Raw genomic sequence first — 15,429 nt, 5'->3', positions numbered from 1 at the left:
ATAAAGTACTATTCTAGAAGCTGAAGGATTTCCGTAAATGCAGAATATGTTACCCTACCCTCAAGGATTTTACAGTCCAGTTGGTGAATGGAATAGGTCGTGCATAGTACAAGTCAATAGGCACAAGCACATGAACAAATCAGACAGTAGGGGTCATGGTATATAAGAGAAGGGTGATCCAGAAATACCAAATAGTCTCTATGCAGAGTGTAAGTCAACACTGTGTACATAAAACTAAGTTTTTAGGCCCAGTTAATTAACATTGCTGTTTTTACTTTTTCATTAGCATGTTGGCAGATAAATTGAACATGACTCCAGAAGAAGCTGAAAGGTGGATTGTAAATTTGATTAGAAATGCAAGACTGGATGCCAAGATTGATTCTAAATTAGTGAGTATTATGTTAGCTATGCTACATACTATCAGTTCCTGATTATACTTTTGGGAATTCTTAACTAGGACATTTTATTACCTCCTTTAATAATTTATTTTGTTTTAATGTGAAACAGTTCTTTGAAGGCAAGAGAAGTGTCCTATTTTTTTTCTTCCTTGGTAAATATTGTCATCTCTATACAGTGCGTTAAAATATGCACAAAGGTATGTCATGCTTTTTACTTACCTGAGAAACTCAGTCATTAACATTATAGGATCAGTTTCCCTGTGTTTCCTTTTAGGGTCATGTGGTTATGGGTAACAATGCAGTCTCACCCTATCAGCAAGTGATTGAAAAGACCAAAAGCCTTTCGTTTAGAAGCCAGATGTTGGCCATGAATATTGAGAAGAAACTTAATCAGAATAGCAGGTCAGAGGTAAGAACCACACATCTATTCTGTCTGGGATTTAGCAACCATGTAATTGTACATGAAGTTTCAAAGAGTATTGATATGAGTTGTAGCTGATTTTGTTTTTCTCTTTAAAGATATGAACATTTTTAAGAAATTACTGAACAGAAAAGAATTTTTTCTTAAATGTATTATATGCATTAAACATAGAAACCGAAAAAGAAATTGTGTTCCTAGTTTATTATAACTATTTTTCTTTTGCTTTGACTCTTCCTGTGTGACTTCATTAACTCATTTCCTCAGGGTTTTCAACACATCATTTTGATACTGGCAGATGATAACTTACATGTGTAGCCCTCTTTCAAGTGTTCGAAATGTGTATTCTAAATCTAAAGAAATAGTTCTGTAAAAATGTTGATCTTATTATATGTATTAGTGCTGATCTTATACAAATTTCATTATCTTTCATCTGATAATCATATCAAAAATTAATCTCCCATTTTGATAGAGATCCTACATGTTAGAGATTGAAGAAACTTGAATGGCCTTATAATTTTGGAATCCTAAACTATGTTGTTTAGACATTATGATTATGTGTAACTGGAGGGTAGGAAGTCATTAGGAAACAGTTGTGGGATATGCAGAAACCCCATTTAATTGAAATTTTAGGAATAAATTTGTGTCCGCAGAATAGTCCTTTAGTTCAAATGAGAAGGATGCATTAGAATTCAAGTTGCATATTTTAACCAAGTTTAGAATAACTGAGCCTAGAAAATAACTTTCATATGTTTTTTTTCTATATGCCTCAGGATTAATTTGTATTGTTTATTGTTCCAGTATTAATGATACTGTTATTGCTATACATTTTAATTGGCCAAAAACTATACCAGATAATAATTTTGATGTTTGTTTTGTCCTAAGTGGGACATCTGACATCTAGTAATTGCAGGAGTTAAGATCTTAGAATGGTTTGGCAAGAGACTATAGTGCTAAAGTAAATGCTGTGTCACTTTCTTCTATGTTATTTTTTTTCCAAAAGTATTTTCTTTTCACCCTGTTGATTTCTTTTTGCATATTTTAGGCTCCTAACTGGGCAGCTCAAGATTCTGGCTTCTACTGAAGAACCATAAAGAAAAGATGAAAAAAAAAGCTATAAAAGAAAGATGAAATAATAAAACCATTATATAAAGGGTGACTTACATTTTGGAAACAACGTATTACATATAAATTTTGAAGAATTGGAATAAAATTGATTCATTTTATCTTGCTGTCAATTTTCTTGCATCTGCAAGTTTGTGTTTTTTTTAACTTTCTTTTTTGGAATAATTGTATTCAGAGGAAGTTGAAAAATAGTACAGAGAAGTCCATGTAGGCTGAACCCTGTTTCCCTCAATTTTTTCACTTTATGTTACTATGGTACAGTATCAAAACCAGGATGTTGACATTGGTACAATGTGTGTATGAATAGCTCCCTACCATTTTATCACGTGTAGATTTGTGTAACCATCACTGCGGGCAAGATAGAGAACTATCATCATGATCTCCCTCATGCTACCTTTTTGTAGCCATACCTACTCCCAACCAGCTCTAACCCTAGGAACCACTAATCTGTTCCTCATCAGTATATTTTGTCATTATGAGAATGTTATATAAATGGAATTACATAATACACAACCTTTGAGATTAGCTTTTTTCATTAGTCACAATGCTCTTGAGAGCCATCCAAGTTGAGATATATATATATATATATATATATATATATATATATATAATCAGTAGTTAATTCCTTTTTTATTGCCAAATAGTATTCCATGGTATTGATGTGCCACGTGGTTTAACCATGTACTTATTGAAGGATATTTTAGTTGTTTCCAGTTTGGTACTATTACAAATAAAGCTGTTGTTCCTTAATTTCTTAAAGTGGCTTCTCAGTCACTCACTGTATAGTTAACGGAGACTAGGCATGTAAGTTGAATTTTATAAGTGTCAAATGTTAAATACAGACATACTGTTTACTGGATACTGGAGGTATTCAAGAGCTACAAAGCCCTCACTGGGTCACTTTTTTACATAGAAGTGGCTTGATTTTTCACTTTGGTTGTTGAACTGACAGCCAGTCAGATAACAGAAACTTGTTACTGCTCTCAAGGAGGAGGTTCAAAGATAAAAAGATACATACTGTTCTTTTATTTGACATCTGATCAGGCCACCTTCCATACTCAGTTTAGAGACTACGGTAGTTAAGTTGCATCTGCCATTCAAAGAGCATGGAGACCTCCCAATACTAAACTTAGCATAGGGGGTCTACAAACTTTTTTTTGTAAAAGGCCAGATATTAAATCTTAGGCTTTGCAGGCCATATGTTCTCTGTTTTAGGTATTCAACTGTCATGTAGCACAAAAGCAGCCTTTGTATGTAAATAGATGCTTATGGCTGTGTTCCAGTAAAACTATTTACAAAAACAGGCCAAAGGCCAGATTTGTTTCACCTGCTGTGGTTTCCAACCCTTGGCTTGAGGTATTGTTACTTCTAAGCTTTAGTCTAGGGGTGCTGAAACTAGGAAGATTATTGATTAGGATAAGCCAAGTGCTATTTTTTTATTCATCTGTAACCAGTATTGTGAAAATGCCAAGTATAGGGCAGGAAAAAATACATAAAGAAATAAAAGAGGATTCTTGATAGTACAAAATGGTCAAGGATCATAGAGAAAGTACCAAAGTGTTGCAACAGTAATGAGGTAGGACAGTAACAAGACAGACCCTTTATATATGTAGCAGCTAATTCCATGAATTAAAAGTTCTTATCTTTATCAAATAAAGCCATAGTTATATAGAACTATATAAAATGGCATATATTACTCAGGCTATGTAGAATTGAGAAAGATGTTCTCAGCTGAGAAGGAAGGAAATAAGACTTCCATGTTTCCTTAAGCAGTAAGCAAAGGGCCAAAAGTTCCTACATGGAGACATCATTAATCACCGTTTAAGACTGTAGCTCAGCCAAGCCACATTAATAGCTAACAAAGATTTCTGGATGATTACATAGCTCAGCAGCTAAAAACAATTATTAAATATGCCCTAGTGGACTAGTAAAAGCCGCAGGTAGGAAAAATAGGAAGCCAATATTAAGTATTTACCATGTGTCATAGGAAGCCGGTAGTAAGTATTTACCATGTGTCAGGCATTTTTATGTCCTCTGTTTCTCTAAACTAACCTAAGGAGAAGGAAGGGAATCTTAACATTTGAATGCCTTGCTTAAGCCTGGAAATACTAAAATTTAGGTGGTATTATTTATATGTTATTGATGAGGAAGCATACTCACATGGTCACCTAAGGCAGGAGTCCGCAGCCCCTGGGCTGTGGACTGGTACCAGTCTGTGGCAGCATTCGATTCTCACAGGAGCGTGAACCCTAGTGTGAACTGAGCATGAGAGGGATCTAGGTTGCGCACTCCTTAAGAGAATCTAATGTGGCCTACCCCCCATCCGTGGAAAACTTGTCTTCCACGAAACCGGTGCCTGGTGCCAAAACGATTGGGGACTGCTGGCTTAAGGTAATACCTAATACAAGTTAAAGTAAGGAAAAGACTCTTCAGTTATGTCACACTAACCTGCCTTACATCATTCATTGTTGCTTTATAATTAGAAATTGCAAAGAGTTAAGGGATACATATTTAGTAGGTTGTGTGAACAGGTCTTGATCATCAAACTCTAGGTGTCTCAGCACCATTATCTTCCAATAAGAGCAAAGGGTACTCTATTTTTCTATGGGTATAATCATTGTATACAAGTGGCCCCTTACAAAACCTGTTGGAACATAGAAAACTCTGAAGAACATCTCTTTGATTTTTCTTTTTTCTATTTATACTCTGCTCCTTCAAGACTATCTGCTATATGAATAATTAATGCTCACTTCTACCACTTTTTTTCTTTTCACATATTGCCATCTTTTGAACTTGAAAGATGATGCCACTATGGATTACTGGTATCAATTAGAAAAAAACTATATACAACTAATGGCCATTTTTGCACATTACCAATACTTGTTCGTCGTTAAAACCCATTTTTGAAGTTTGCATAATAAAAGTTACTTGATTTGGGGCTTAACCTTAATTTTTGATAACAGGTAGGCTGTTCCAGTAAAGTATTGAGCACCAAATAAGTAATTACTAATTTTCTTGTGCTCTTTTTTTCTTTTTTTCCCATTCAGTAGATAGTACATCCTCCTATGTGTTAGCAGCTTTAATAAACACATCAAACAACAGCATTCATGAAACTTATGTTAAAAAAAGTTGCTTTGAGTCCTTTAAAATTTTTTCTATGCACTCATAAGCATATGTGTTTATGCTTTTTTAATATGAACGATACAAAAGTATATGTAAACATCCAGTTTACAGAAGAAAAAAAATGCATTTACCCAATACCAATACTTCCCACCTGCTACTGAGCTTAAGAAATAGAATGGTCTTAGTAATTGGCCCTTTGGTAATTGTATTTTCTTCTTTGCCCCTGAAAAGTAAATACTACCATAACTTTTGTGTTAATTTGTTTGTATTTATTGTTTTATCACACACACACACACATATATACCATATATACACACAGTTGACCCTTGAACAACATGGGTTAGGGACACCTATTCACCAGTAACCCAAAAGTCAAAAATTATTACATGGAGACACATAGAGTCAAAAGTCCGTGTATTACTTACAACTCCCCCAAAACTACTAATAGTTTACTGATAAACAGTTGATTAATAAATATTTAGTATGTTATATACTGTATTTTTATAATAAAGTAAGCTATAGAAAAGAATGTTATGAGGAAATAAGAGAAAATATACTTAACATTGATTAGGTAGAAATGCGTCATCATAAAGGTCTTCATCCTTGTCTTCACATTGAGTAGGCTGAGGAGGGGGTTGGTCTTGCAGTCTCATGGGTAGCAGAGGAGAAAGTGGAGGAGGTGGAAGGGGAGGCATGAAGCAGGCACACCTACAACTTTAAGGAAACACTGTAATTCAACTTTTTTGCTTTTTCATTTTTCTTAAAATATTGTATATGATACTCATCCTTTTTTGTCCATTTGTGTAGTTTTCAGTGCATATATCAGAAGGGTCTATGCCATGAAGGAAGTCAAAAGCAATCTTGAATAATCGGAGCCCTTCTGTCGGATATCTAACGTCAATTTGTGTTCTGTCACTGTTGCTTCTGCATTGTCTTACCATCTGGCACTGGTTCAGAAACATCTGCATCAAGTCGTGTTTTGTTAATTCCTGTGGTATGGTGTCTGTTAGCTCTTGAATTTCTCCAAGATCTGTATCTTGAAACCCTGCGTCCCCCACCTTTTTTGCCATATCCATAACCTCTTTCATGATTTCCTTGATTGGTTCTGTTGTAAATCCTGTGAAGTTTTGCACAACATCTGGACACAGTTTTCTGCAGCAGGAATTTATTGTTTTGGGCATGATGGCTTTCACGGCTGTTTTTTTTTTTTTTTTTTTTTATAACAACAATGTATCTTCAGTGGTGTAATTCTTCCAGACTTTCATGATGTTATCTCCATCTGGGTTGTCTTCCACAGCATTGACAATTCTTTCCATAGAGTACCATGGGCATTGAGGCTTAAAGGTCCTTATTACCTCCTGATTGAGAGGCTCAATTAAATGTAATGTGTTTGGGGACAAGTAGACCACTTGAACACCTTTAGTGTTGAACTTACAGACTTCTGGTTGGCCAGGGGATTGTCCAATATCAGAAAAACCTAAAAGGCAGTCTCTTACTGGCCAGGTACTTGCTGAATTCAGGAAAAAAGCACTGATGGAACCAATCCAGAAAAAGGGTTAAAAGTTGTCCAGTCTCTTTTGTACAGCCAAAAGACTGGCAACTGGTGTTTATCCTTTCCCTTCAAGCTTGGGGGTTAGCAGGTTTATTGATAAGGGCAGTCCTGATCATGACTTCTTGTGCATAAGGCAGTAGAGTTAGCCTATTTCTTACTGCCTTAAATCCTGGTGCTCTCTTCTCTTTCTTACAAATAAGTGTACTTTTTCCCAGAATAGGGCAGTTTTGTCTGCAATTAAAAACTTGTTCATGCAGACATCCATTCTCTTCAGTGATTCTTAGTGTCTGGGAACTCATCTGCTACCTCTTACAGCAGAAGCTGCTTCTCCTGTCTTGACACTTTTTAAGCCTATCCTCTTTAAAATTACCAAACCATCCTTTGCTGGCATTAAATTCTCCAGCTTTAGACCTTCACCTTCCTTTGGATTTTAGTTTTCATATAATGACCACTATGTCTTGAACCATATTAGAGTCTATAGCTATGCCTTTCTTATAACAATCCTGCACTCACATAAAAACTGCATTTTCAATATGAGATAAAAATGTATTTCACAAAAGTACAAGATTTCTGTACCTGCTGGCATAGCTACAGCAACAGCTTTATACATTTCCTTTTTTTTTTTTTTTTTTTACAATAGTTCCTATGCTAGATTCATTTATCTTGAAATGGCAGGCAATCCAGATGCACACCTCAATTTACAGCACATATCAAGCAATTCAGCTTTTTCTTGTAACGTCATGACTTCTTTCTGCTTCTTGGGACCACTTCCAGGACCACTAGTGGCATTTTGTATGGACTCCATGGTGTTATGGTATTGCACTAAACGAAAAATACATGAGAACCATGAAAGATCACTTTTTACTGCAATATGCAATTTATTGGAGAGATGAACTGCTCACACAGATGGTAGCATCACATGGCATTTTAAGTGGCTATTCACCAGAACTCACTGTAATAGCAACAGGAGGTGGCTATGAAAGTATTACAGTGATACAGTATGAACTACAGTTAATTTTCTGCATGAGTGATTTAATACTGCATCTTTACATTTGTTTACATTTCTCTCGACTGGGAATGGGACCATGTCTGTAAGTGTTTGTGTAAGTTTTGATAATTTTTAACTTTTTATAATAGATTTGTGTGTATTTTATGGTAGTAAATGATAAAATAGACTAGTAGCTACATATTTTTATACCTTCATGACAACTTTTTCTTAATTTTGTCAATATTTCTCGGCTACATTGTTGTCTGTGAGTTTTTTCAAATTGTGATGTGTTCAAGGGTCAATTGTAGTTGGTCAATTCCTGTCCTAGACTGTCATTTTCATTTATGTATGATATCTATCTGGTTCACTACTGAATCGCCAATGTATGGCTCTTATTAGGCCCTCAATAAATTATTGAATGAATCAATGAATGTTCAGAATGGCATAATGGAAAAAAATTGGACTTGAAGGTAAAAGGTTAAAAAACGTATCTTTCAGAAAACTTTAATTTTCTTTTATTATCAGGTGATCATGACCAAAATCATGTATTTCTTATTCTCTAATTTCCTAATCTGTCAAATGGCAGTATTGACTGCTTTGTGTGCCTGGCTATTTGGGATTAAGTACCAATAAATAAATTTTAAAAACCACAAAACCCGGAAACAATCACAGCCCTTCTCTACATGAGTTCACAGTTTACGTCTGGGACAGACACATGAACATAAGATAAAATGGTAAGTACTACTGTACGTGAAAACACTTAGACTTAAGTGCTTCTGTAAGATACATTTCTTAAAATGGTTAAAGTCACTTGAAGACCTGTTAAAAATCATCAAGATATGGCAGTGTATGAAAAGTTTTATAAAAGTTATCTTTTTCTTGGTCATGACTCCGTCTTGGTAATAGTGAAAGTAAAAATGGAGAGAGGCTGATACACTGTCTCAGATGTTTTTCTTCCTCTCAACTTCCCAGTTGTCAAACAAAAAGCTGGACAGCATACAAAACTATTGGACTTAGAAACTCACAATACTCTGACCTCGTGTTGTTTGCCAGCCTATGATTGATCACCGCGTATGACCACTGTTTTGCTTTCTAGCTGGTGGCTTTGTGAACAAAGCATAACGGTACAGATATCCTCAAATACCCTCACGTACCTTGAAGAAGTCACTTGGGTAGTAAACCCTTTTGGTTCCTATGCCACTAACACAGGAGCAATTGAGAGCCTAACTGGGTTTGCCTCAGCAATAGAAGCCAGTAGTAAAAATTCAGCCATAAAGACCAGCAGTAAGAAAAGTAGTCAAGGTCAGGGGCAAACTATCTGCTGAAGTGAAATGTTTAAAGCTTCCAATGAGGCTTTAATTAGACTCAAAAAACATCCCGCTGTTAAACTGTTTTGTGTTTCCCATGCATAATTTACTCCCATGCATTTTAATTCTCAGTGATCAAATGTCCTCTGGAAAAGCGCTAACTTCCTGGAGAGGTAGCACAAACACTGTTATGTTTTGATAATTTTTCATCTCATGTATTTAATAAACAGTTTGACTGTTAGAATCTGCAAGAAATAACATTAATCTAAGGCATCTCCTATTTTGGTTCTAAAACCATGTCTCTTGTGCTGACTTCCATTTAGTCTGATGAGATTGGGAGAACAATGCCAGATTGATTCATTTTGTTTTTAATTGTTGTAAAGTCCATTGAGGGGTGAGGAGAATGTTGTTTGAATTTGACATTTTGAACTGGGAAACAGCTTGGAAATGTAGGCACAATTCCAGGTAAATAAGCTAAGTATACTTAACGTGTGTATGTATATGTAAGTCTAATTGCTTAAAGGTATACCTCTAAGATTCCAAATTGATTGATGCTAGAAGGCAGCTGTTTGAGGACCAGAGGCATGGGTTATATGCAAAATGATATGGAAAAAACATAATTGGATCACAGAAAGACAGTGTTATTTAATTAGAATTTAAAATCTGGCAGCTCTCCTAGGAGAATAAAATACTATTGGATTGCATTTATTTGTGAACATTTTTTATCTTGCCTCTACATTGCTCCTTAGGCACTGTAACTCTCCAAACAGAAGGGTCTGCTTTCCTCTACTGAGAGAGTATGCAGCTTTTCATTTCATTTTAGAGACAAATGGTCTGCACGGGAAGGAAGCACATGGGTAGCTGTGTCTTTGTTCATTTGGCTAATGAGGCCAGAGCTGTGGGTCCATCCCTGCATAAGCCAGTTAGTGTTTCTCTACTCCTAACCACAGATTTGCACTTGAACCTTTGCCAGCTGTTTCCCAAGTGCATGCCATTGGATGTGAGGGAGACCTGAAATGAGTGCAGATAGATCAGTGTAAAATCATCACAACTTTTTCAAACAAAACGAAGCATAAAGCATGAAGCGCTTAATGGCAGATCAGAAGTTTTATCTTTGTGTATTCAAGGGTCAAAACATTTGTAGCACATGTGTCAGAGTATATGCTATATGATAGGAACAAAACTTAAGAAGCTGTGACCAACTTGAATATTGAAACTTTTGTTATCATTTTTATATAAAAAAATTAAATTTTTGGTGGCAAGTTAGTGTAACCAGTCCTAGAAAATAGTGGTGGGAATGAGGATGATCTCTGATTCAGAAATCATCAAGAGGTCTACAAAACCAGTATGCCTCCTGTTTTAATAGAGGACATAACTAGAGAAACGTTCTTAGTTGTCTAGCTCCCTTGCCCTGGGATTTGTGCCTAGTTCTTTGAGGATTTGTAGGACTCAGATTTCTCTAACAATCAATCATCTTTTTTATTTTCTGTATATTTTCACTTTTAGTTAACATCCATCTATGATCATTTATATGATTTTAAGTGAGTTTGAGAACAACCTTGTAATGTAAATCAGGTATTAGTCTTGAAGTTTACCTGGTTGGTTATTTGGCAGCCTTTTTATCTGACCATTAGTGACTTAAACAACTCTGAGAAGAATAATTGACAATAAAGTGAAAAAAAAAAGCATAGTCCTATACTAACAAAATTAATTCTAAGACACTGCATTCTCTTATTAGAAAACAATGTGAAAGTTTAGATATCATTCATCAAAGTTTATTTTTCTTAAGTTATAAACTTTTTTTTTCCCTTTTACAGTATCTGAGGAAAAAAAGTAAAAGAACTCTCTTTGGGATCTCTGGACGGTTGAATAGACAAGGAAGAACTGTAGTCTTTTTTTTTTTTTTCAGCTAAATTATCCTAAGAACACTCTGCTGCAACGTAGGAATGCCATGGAACAAGAGATGGTAACACAAGATACACCAGGAGACTCGAGGTTTTGTGTGTTTGAAACTTATATTCTACTATAATTAGACTAAATTGTAGAGAAGCAAAACTAATGTGTGTGTTTTTTTTTTTTAATTTACCCAATGTTTTTTTGGTTCTGTCTTCTAGAAGTGAACAAACTCCTTTTGTTTTTTGTTTGTTTGTTTGCTTGTTGTTGTTAAATGTTCACTCTTAAATTTTATAGAACAAAATTTTGAAGTTACATTAAAACTTTCAATTTTTTTGATTATATTTATTCGTTCAAAATAGAAATGCCAAAGACATATAAAGGTACAAAGTGGTATGTAGTGTTTTTATGTCCTACATAACTGATTTAAATTAGTAGGACTATTTTTATCTTTCAACTTTTAATTTTCTTATAAAAGTCAAGTAAATACAATGATTGTTATTAACTGAATAGCAGATGAAATCTCAGTATTTAAAAGAACAGATTTCTTCTTATAAACTTGCTTTTAATTCAAGAATAATTATGCTGGGTTCTTACGTATGACTGGACAAAAAAACATGCGGTTGTGTGTTTTGGCATGGTTTCTTCCAGATTTTTCAGTGATGCTCATGATAACCAACAAGAGAAATTTAGATTGTAAGGCCTTTTTCTATACCAGATTCTAATCATTGCTCTAAGAAAAATTTCAACACCTATTGGTTACTTTTGCTTGAAGACTTTGTGTGTATACATGTTGATGACTTTTAGTGGTGGAGAATAAGGATACGAAATTCAGAAGAATAAACTTTTGGAACACGATCAAATAATACCTGCACGACACTTTGGGAGGCCGAGGCAGGCAGATCACGAGGTCAGGAGATCGAGACCATCTTGGCTAACACGGTGAAACCCCGTCTCTACTAAAAATACAAAAAAAATTAGCTGGGCATGGTGGCGGGCGCCTGTAGTCCCAGCTGCTCGGGAGGCTGAGGCAGGAGAATGGCATGAACCCGGGAGGCGGAGCTTGCAGTGAGCCGAGATCGCGCCACTGCACTCCAGCCTGGGCTGGAGACTCCGTCTCAAAAAAAAAAAAATAAAATATACCTGCACAATACTATGCTTCTTTCTATCCCTATTGCTGTTGCTTGAAAAAGATTTGGGTAAGTAATTATAAACTGATTAAAAGTATAACTTTTTTATAACAGACTTTTCCCCCCCATCATTCATGTTTATAGCTCTCTCCTGAGAGCAGAATTAAAATGATAAAACATGGTTTTCAAATATATCACTACTATAAAGGATAAGAATGGGTGTTCATGAGTACATACCCCCCCAACACTTGTAAAAAAGTTTAGATTTTACTATCAGAGATGTGGGTGTTGTACAATCAACAAAGCACTGTTGTGCAATAATTAAAGAATTTTTAAACTGAAGATTAAATTGGAATGTTCTTATAAACATAAAGGAAATGGCCAACATTTTTCTTTGTATCAAAAGAAAACTCATTTCTAAAAATAAGCACCCTCTTAGTGATGACCCTTTAAAATAGTTTTAAGTGATTCCATCCACAGATGAGCTTTTGGCTCTGCAGCACTTTGCCATAAGTGGTTTGCTCTTTGATCCTGTAGCCTTTAATCAGGTGTGTATCTGAAAAAGCATTGGCATGGTGGTATCGCCAGCCAGTCTTGGAGTCCCTCTGAAAGTGAACATGGCATGACTGAAACATGCTGCTGGGTCCTGAGAGGTCTCCTTTGGTGGGTAAGTTTAAGGAATGATGCTTAATTTCCCACTTCTAAATTTTATTTTATCAAATTGAGTCAAACGTGGACCTTTCTAAAGTTACCAAATATAAAAAATCTCCATGGTGAGAAAAAGAAGAAAAGAAAAAGGAATGTGTTTTTGTTATCTTTTGTTTTTCATTTAACTTTCTCAGAAATCAGAATTAGGTGAAAGGAAGGATTGAGAATGTTATCTAGTCTGTTAAGTGGTTGTTACTGACCTTTGGCATTCAATTCCTTTGTAATGAGAAATTGGTTTAGTGTAACCTAAATGTCCCAATTTTATTTTACTTAGAATGTTATGAATATTGTCTTTTTTTAACCCCAAAAGAAGCCCTTTAGATATCGTCTTAAGAAGTACAAACACCAAAGAATTATTCCTTTACTCTTTTGACTCCACCTCCCACCCCGACTTGATCCCTATTTCTTATCACTACTGATTCTGTCCTCTATAAAGACGCCAGGCCTTGCTCTTTTCTTCCCTGTTCTTTTGCTCCCCCTATCTAAACAGTCATAAGCACTGTCTTGGGATTTTTTTCCACCCAGCAATAACTTGGTGATTAAGGACTAGGCTTGAATCCTTCTTTGCCACTTATAAATTCGCTTTGGAGAAGTTACTTAACCTTCTTAAAGAATGTTTCCAGTACCTACTTTGTAGGGCTCTGGGATTAAACGAAAACATTCACGTAAAGCATTAACAGAGTGCCTGCCTTCCTGCTCCTCTTAGAGTGAATGCTTGACACAGGGTAAACCCTCAATAAAGTGGTAGTTTTCATTGTTATAAAACTACTGCTTTCTCTCCAATAATCAAGCCCTCATCATTTCTCCCCTAGAATATTCAAGTTAGCTAATTGTGTCACATGCCCTATGTCCTTCACAGTAAAGATCTGTATCTGCTGACTTGAATTAGTAAAAGTACAGTTTGTATATCAACTCATGCATTTAGGATTGGGAAATGAAATATTGCAAAAAACGACTATTCGTAACTATTACCCTTTTACTTGCAGATGTAGGTGCTATCATCTACTATATCTAGGTACAGTCATAAATAGATTTATTTTGAAATAGATTTGTAAATAACTTTGAGAATGTATATAAATGTTTTCACTTAAGATTATCAAGACTTTACTGTGTGTCAGACACTGTGACTTAAGTGCTTTCCTTACATTATCCTATTTAATTCTCAATGAGATAGTTACTGTTATCACTACTCAGTTTATTGAGAAGGAAGCAGGCACAGTGAATCAGCTCAAGGTCATAAAGCTAGTGAACAGTGGAAAAGGATTTGAATCCAAATAGTCTCATTCCAGAGCCCATGCCCTTTAATACTAATCTATATTGCTTCCAGGAATAAAATAATTTAGTAAAGTTTATCCCTAAACTAGAATTTTCTGGGTATTGGAAGAACAGTTCTTAGAGATTCACTTTTCAGAATGAGTAAGACCTACTATTTGATAGCACAACAGGGTGACTATAGTAAATAATAACTTAATTGTACATTTAAAAATAACTAAAAGAGTATAATTGGATTGTTTATAACAGAAAGGATAAATGCTTGAGAGGATGGATACCCCATTCTCCATGATGTGGTTATTACTCATTGTATGCCTGTAACAAAACATCTCAGGTATCCCATAAATATATACACCTACTATGTACCCAAAAAAACTAAAAATTATTTTTTAATTCACCTTTCAGTATAAAAAAAAACACACCCAACTCTTTTCTAATAAATAGTACTGAGTCTGAGAATAAATGTTATCATTGGCTTTTCTTCTTTTTTTTTGGATAATCAATAAGGTTTTCTCATTCACTGATTCTCTGAACAAAAAGAGTGTGTCTGAAAGATAGCACCTGAGTTGAGGAGACTCAAAATCATGACCTATGAGAAATAGTTGAAAAATCTGGAGATATGTAGCTTTGAGACACCCTAGGGGAAATCAAAACTTTTCAAATAGTTAGAGTTTAAATGTGAAGGGAGGATTAAATATGCTCTATGTGGCCCAAGAGGATAGCATTAGAACCATTCGTTAGAAACAATTAGATGAGAACTTTCTAACAATTGGGGCTATAACACCTTGGAAAATCCTGTTCTTATAAATAATGGCAAGACCTTTATTAATCAGGGTTGAAACTATTTCTACTGATCTTCCAGCTGAGAGATCTCACATTTTCAGGGAAAGGAAAGGTAGCTAGCTCATTTTTGGTGAGAATGTTGGAGATTTTTAAGTGTGTTCACTTTGCCTGAGATGAGGATATAATGTGAAAAGTACAATTTTTATAAAAAGTAAGATTATAAACTTAATAAATAAAAAATTGTTATTCCATAAAACCAGAAACCTGCCTATAATCCAGTGACAAATATTTGGTGTATTAATAGCGTCTATTTCTTGTGATTAAAAAACTAATATTATAGAACACTTATGGAAATTTATAAAGAAAAACAAACATAAGAAAATTAAGACCAAAGTAAAAAAAATCCTTAATTCCCTACATTATTATCATATATTTAATGTATTTTTTCTTACAGCCCTTTATTATCTTAATGTTTAATTTATAATTTTTAATGAAATGTACTTTACATATTTTTATAGGTCATTCTTTTGACATAGAATTATAGACATTACCTCATTATTTTAATATTTCAGATATATACATTTTTATGGAGACTTATCACTCCATTTTATGAATGTTTCTTGATATATTTAATCAATTTCTTATTCATAAATAATTATGTATACAATGGTTTATTAGCATAGGTACTACTGCATTGAATCTCTTTGCATATTGTTAATTATCCAAATGCTA

The 15,429-nt window shown here is 34.7% G+C and overlaps 1 protein-coding gene across 1 annotated transcript in view; it reads left to right on the top strand.

Annotated features, from left to right (window-relative positions):
* Positions 1-2,042, top strand: part of EIF3E (eukaryotic translation initiation factor 3 subunit E) — a 48,022-nt gene extending 45,980 nt beyond the window's left edge. Inside the window, exons 11-13 of the mRNA XM_055287051.2 lie at positions 287-389; positions 673-807; positions 1,862-2,042. Of these exons, the coding sequence (XP_055143026.2) occupies positions 287-389; positions 673-807; positions 1,862-1,900 (277 nt within the window). The 3' untranslated portion in view covers positions 1,901-2,042. The remainder of the gene's footprint in view (positions 1-286; positions 390-672; positions 808-1,861) is intronic.
* Positions 2,043-15,429: the final 13,387 nt, after the last annotated feature.

Source organism: Symphalangus syndactylus, chromosome 7, assembly GCF_028878055.3.
Source record: "Symphalangus syndactylus isolate Jambi chromosome 7, NHGRI_mSymSyn1-v2.1_pri, whole genome shotgun sequence".
Lineage (NCBI taxonomy): Eukaryota > Metazoa > Chordata > Mammalia > Primates > Hylobatidae > Symphalangus > Symphalangus syndactylus.
This window is presented reverse-complemented; position numbering and strand designations above follow the sequence as displayed.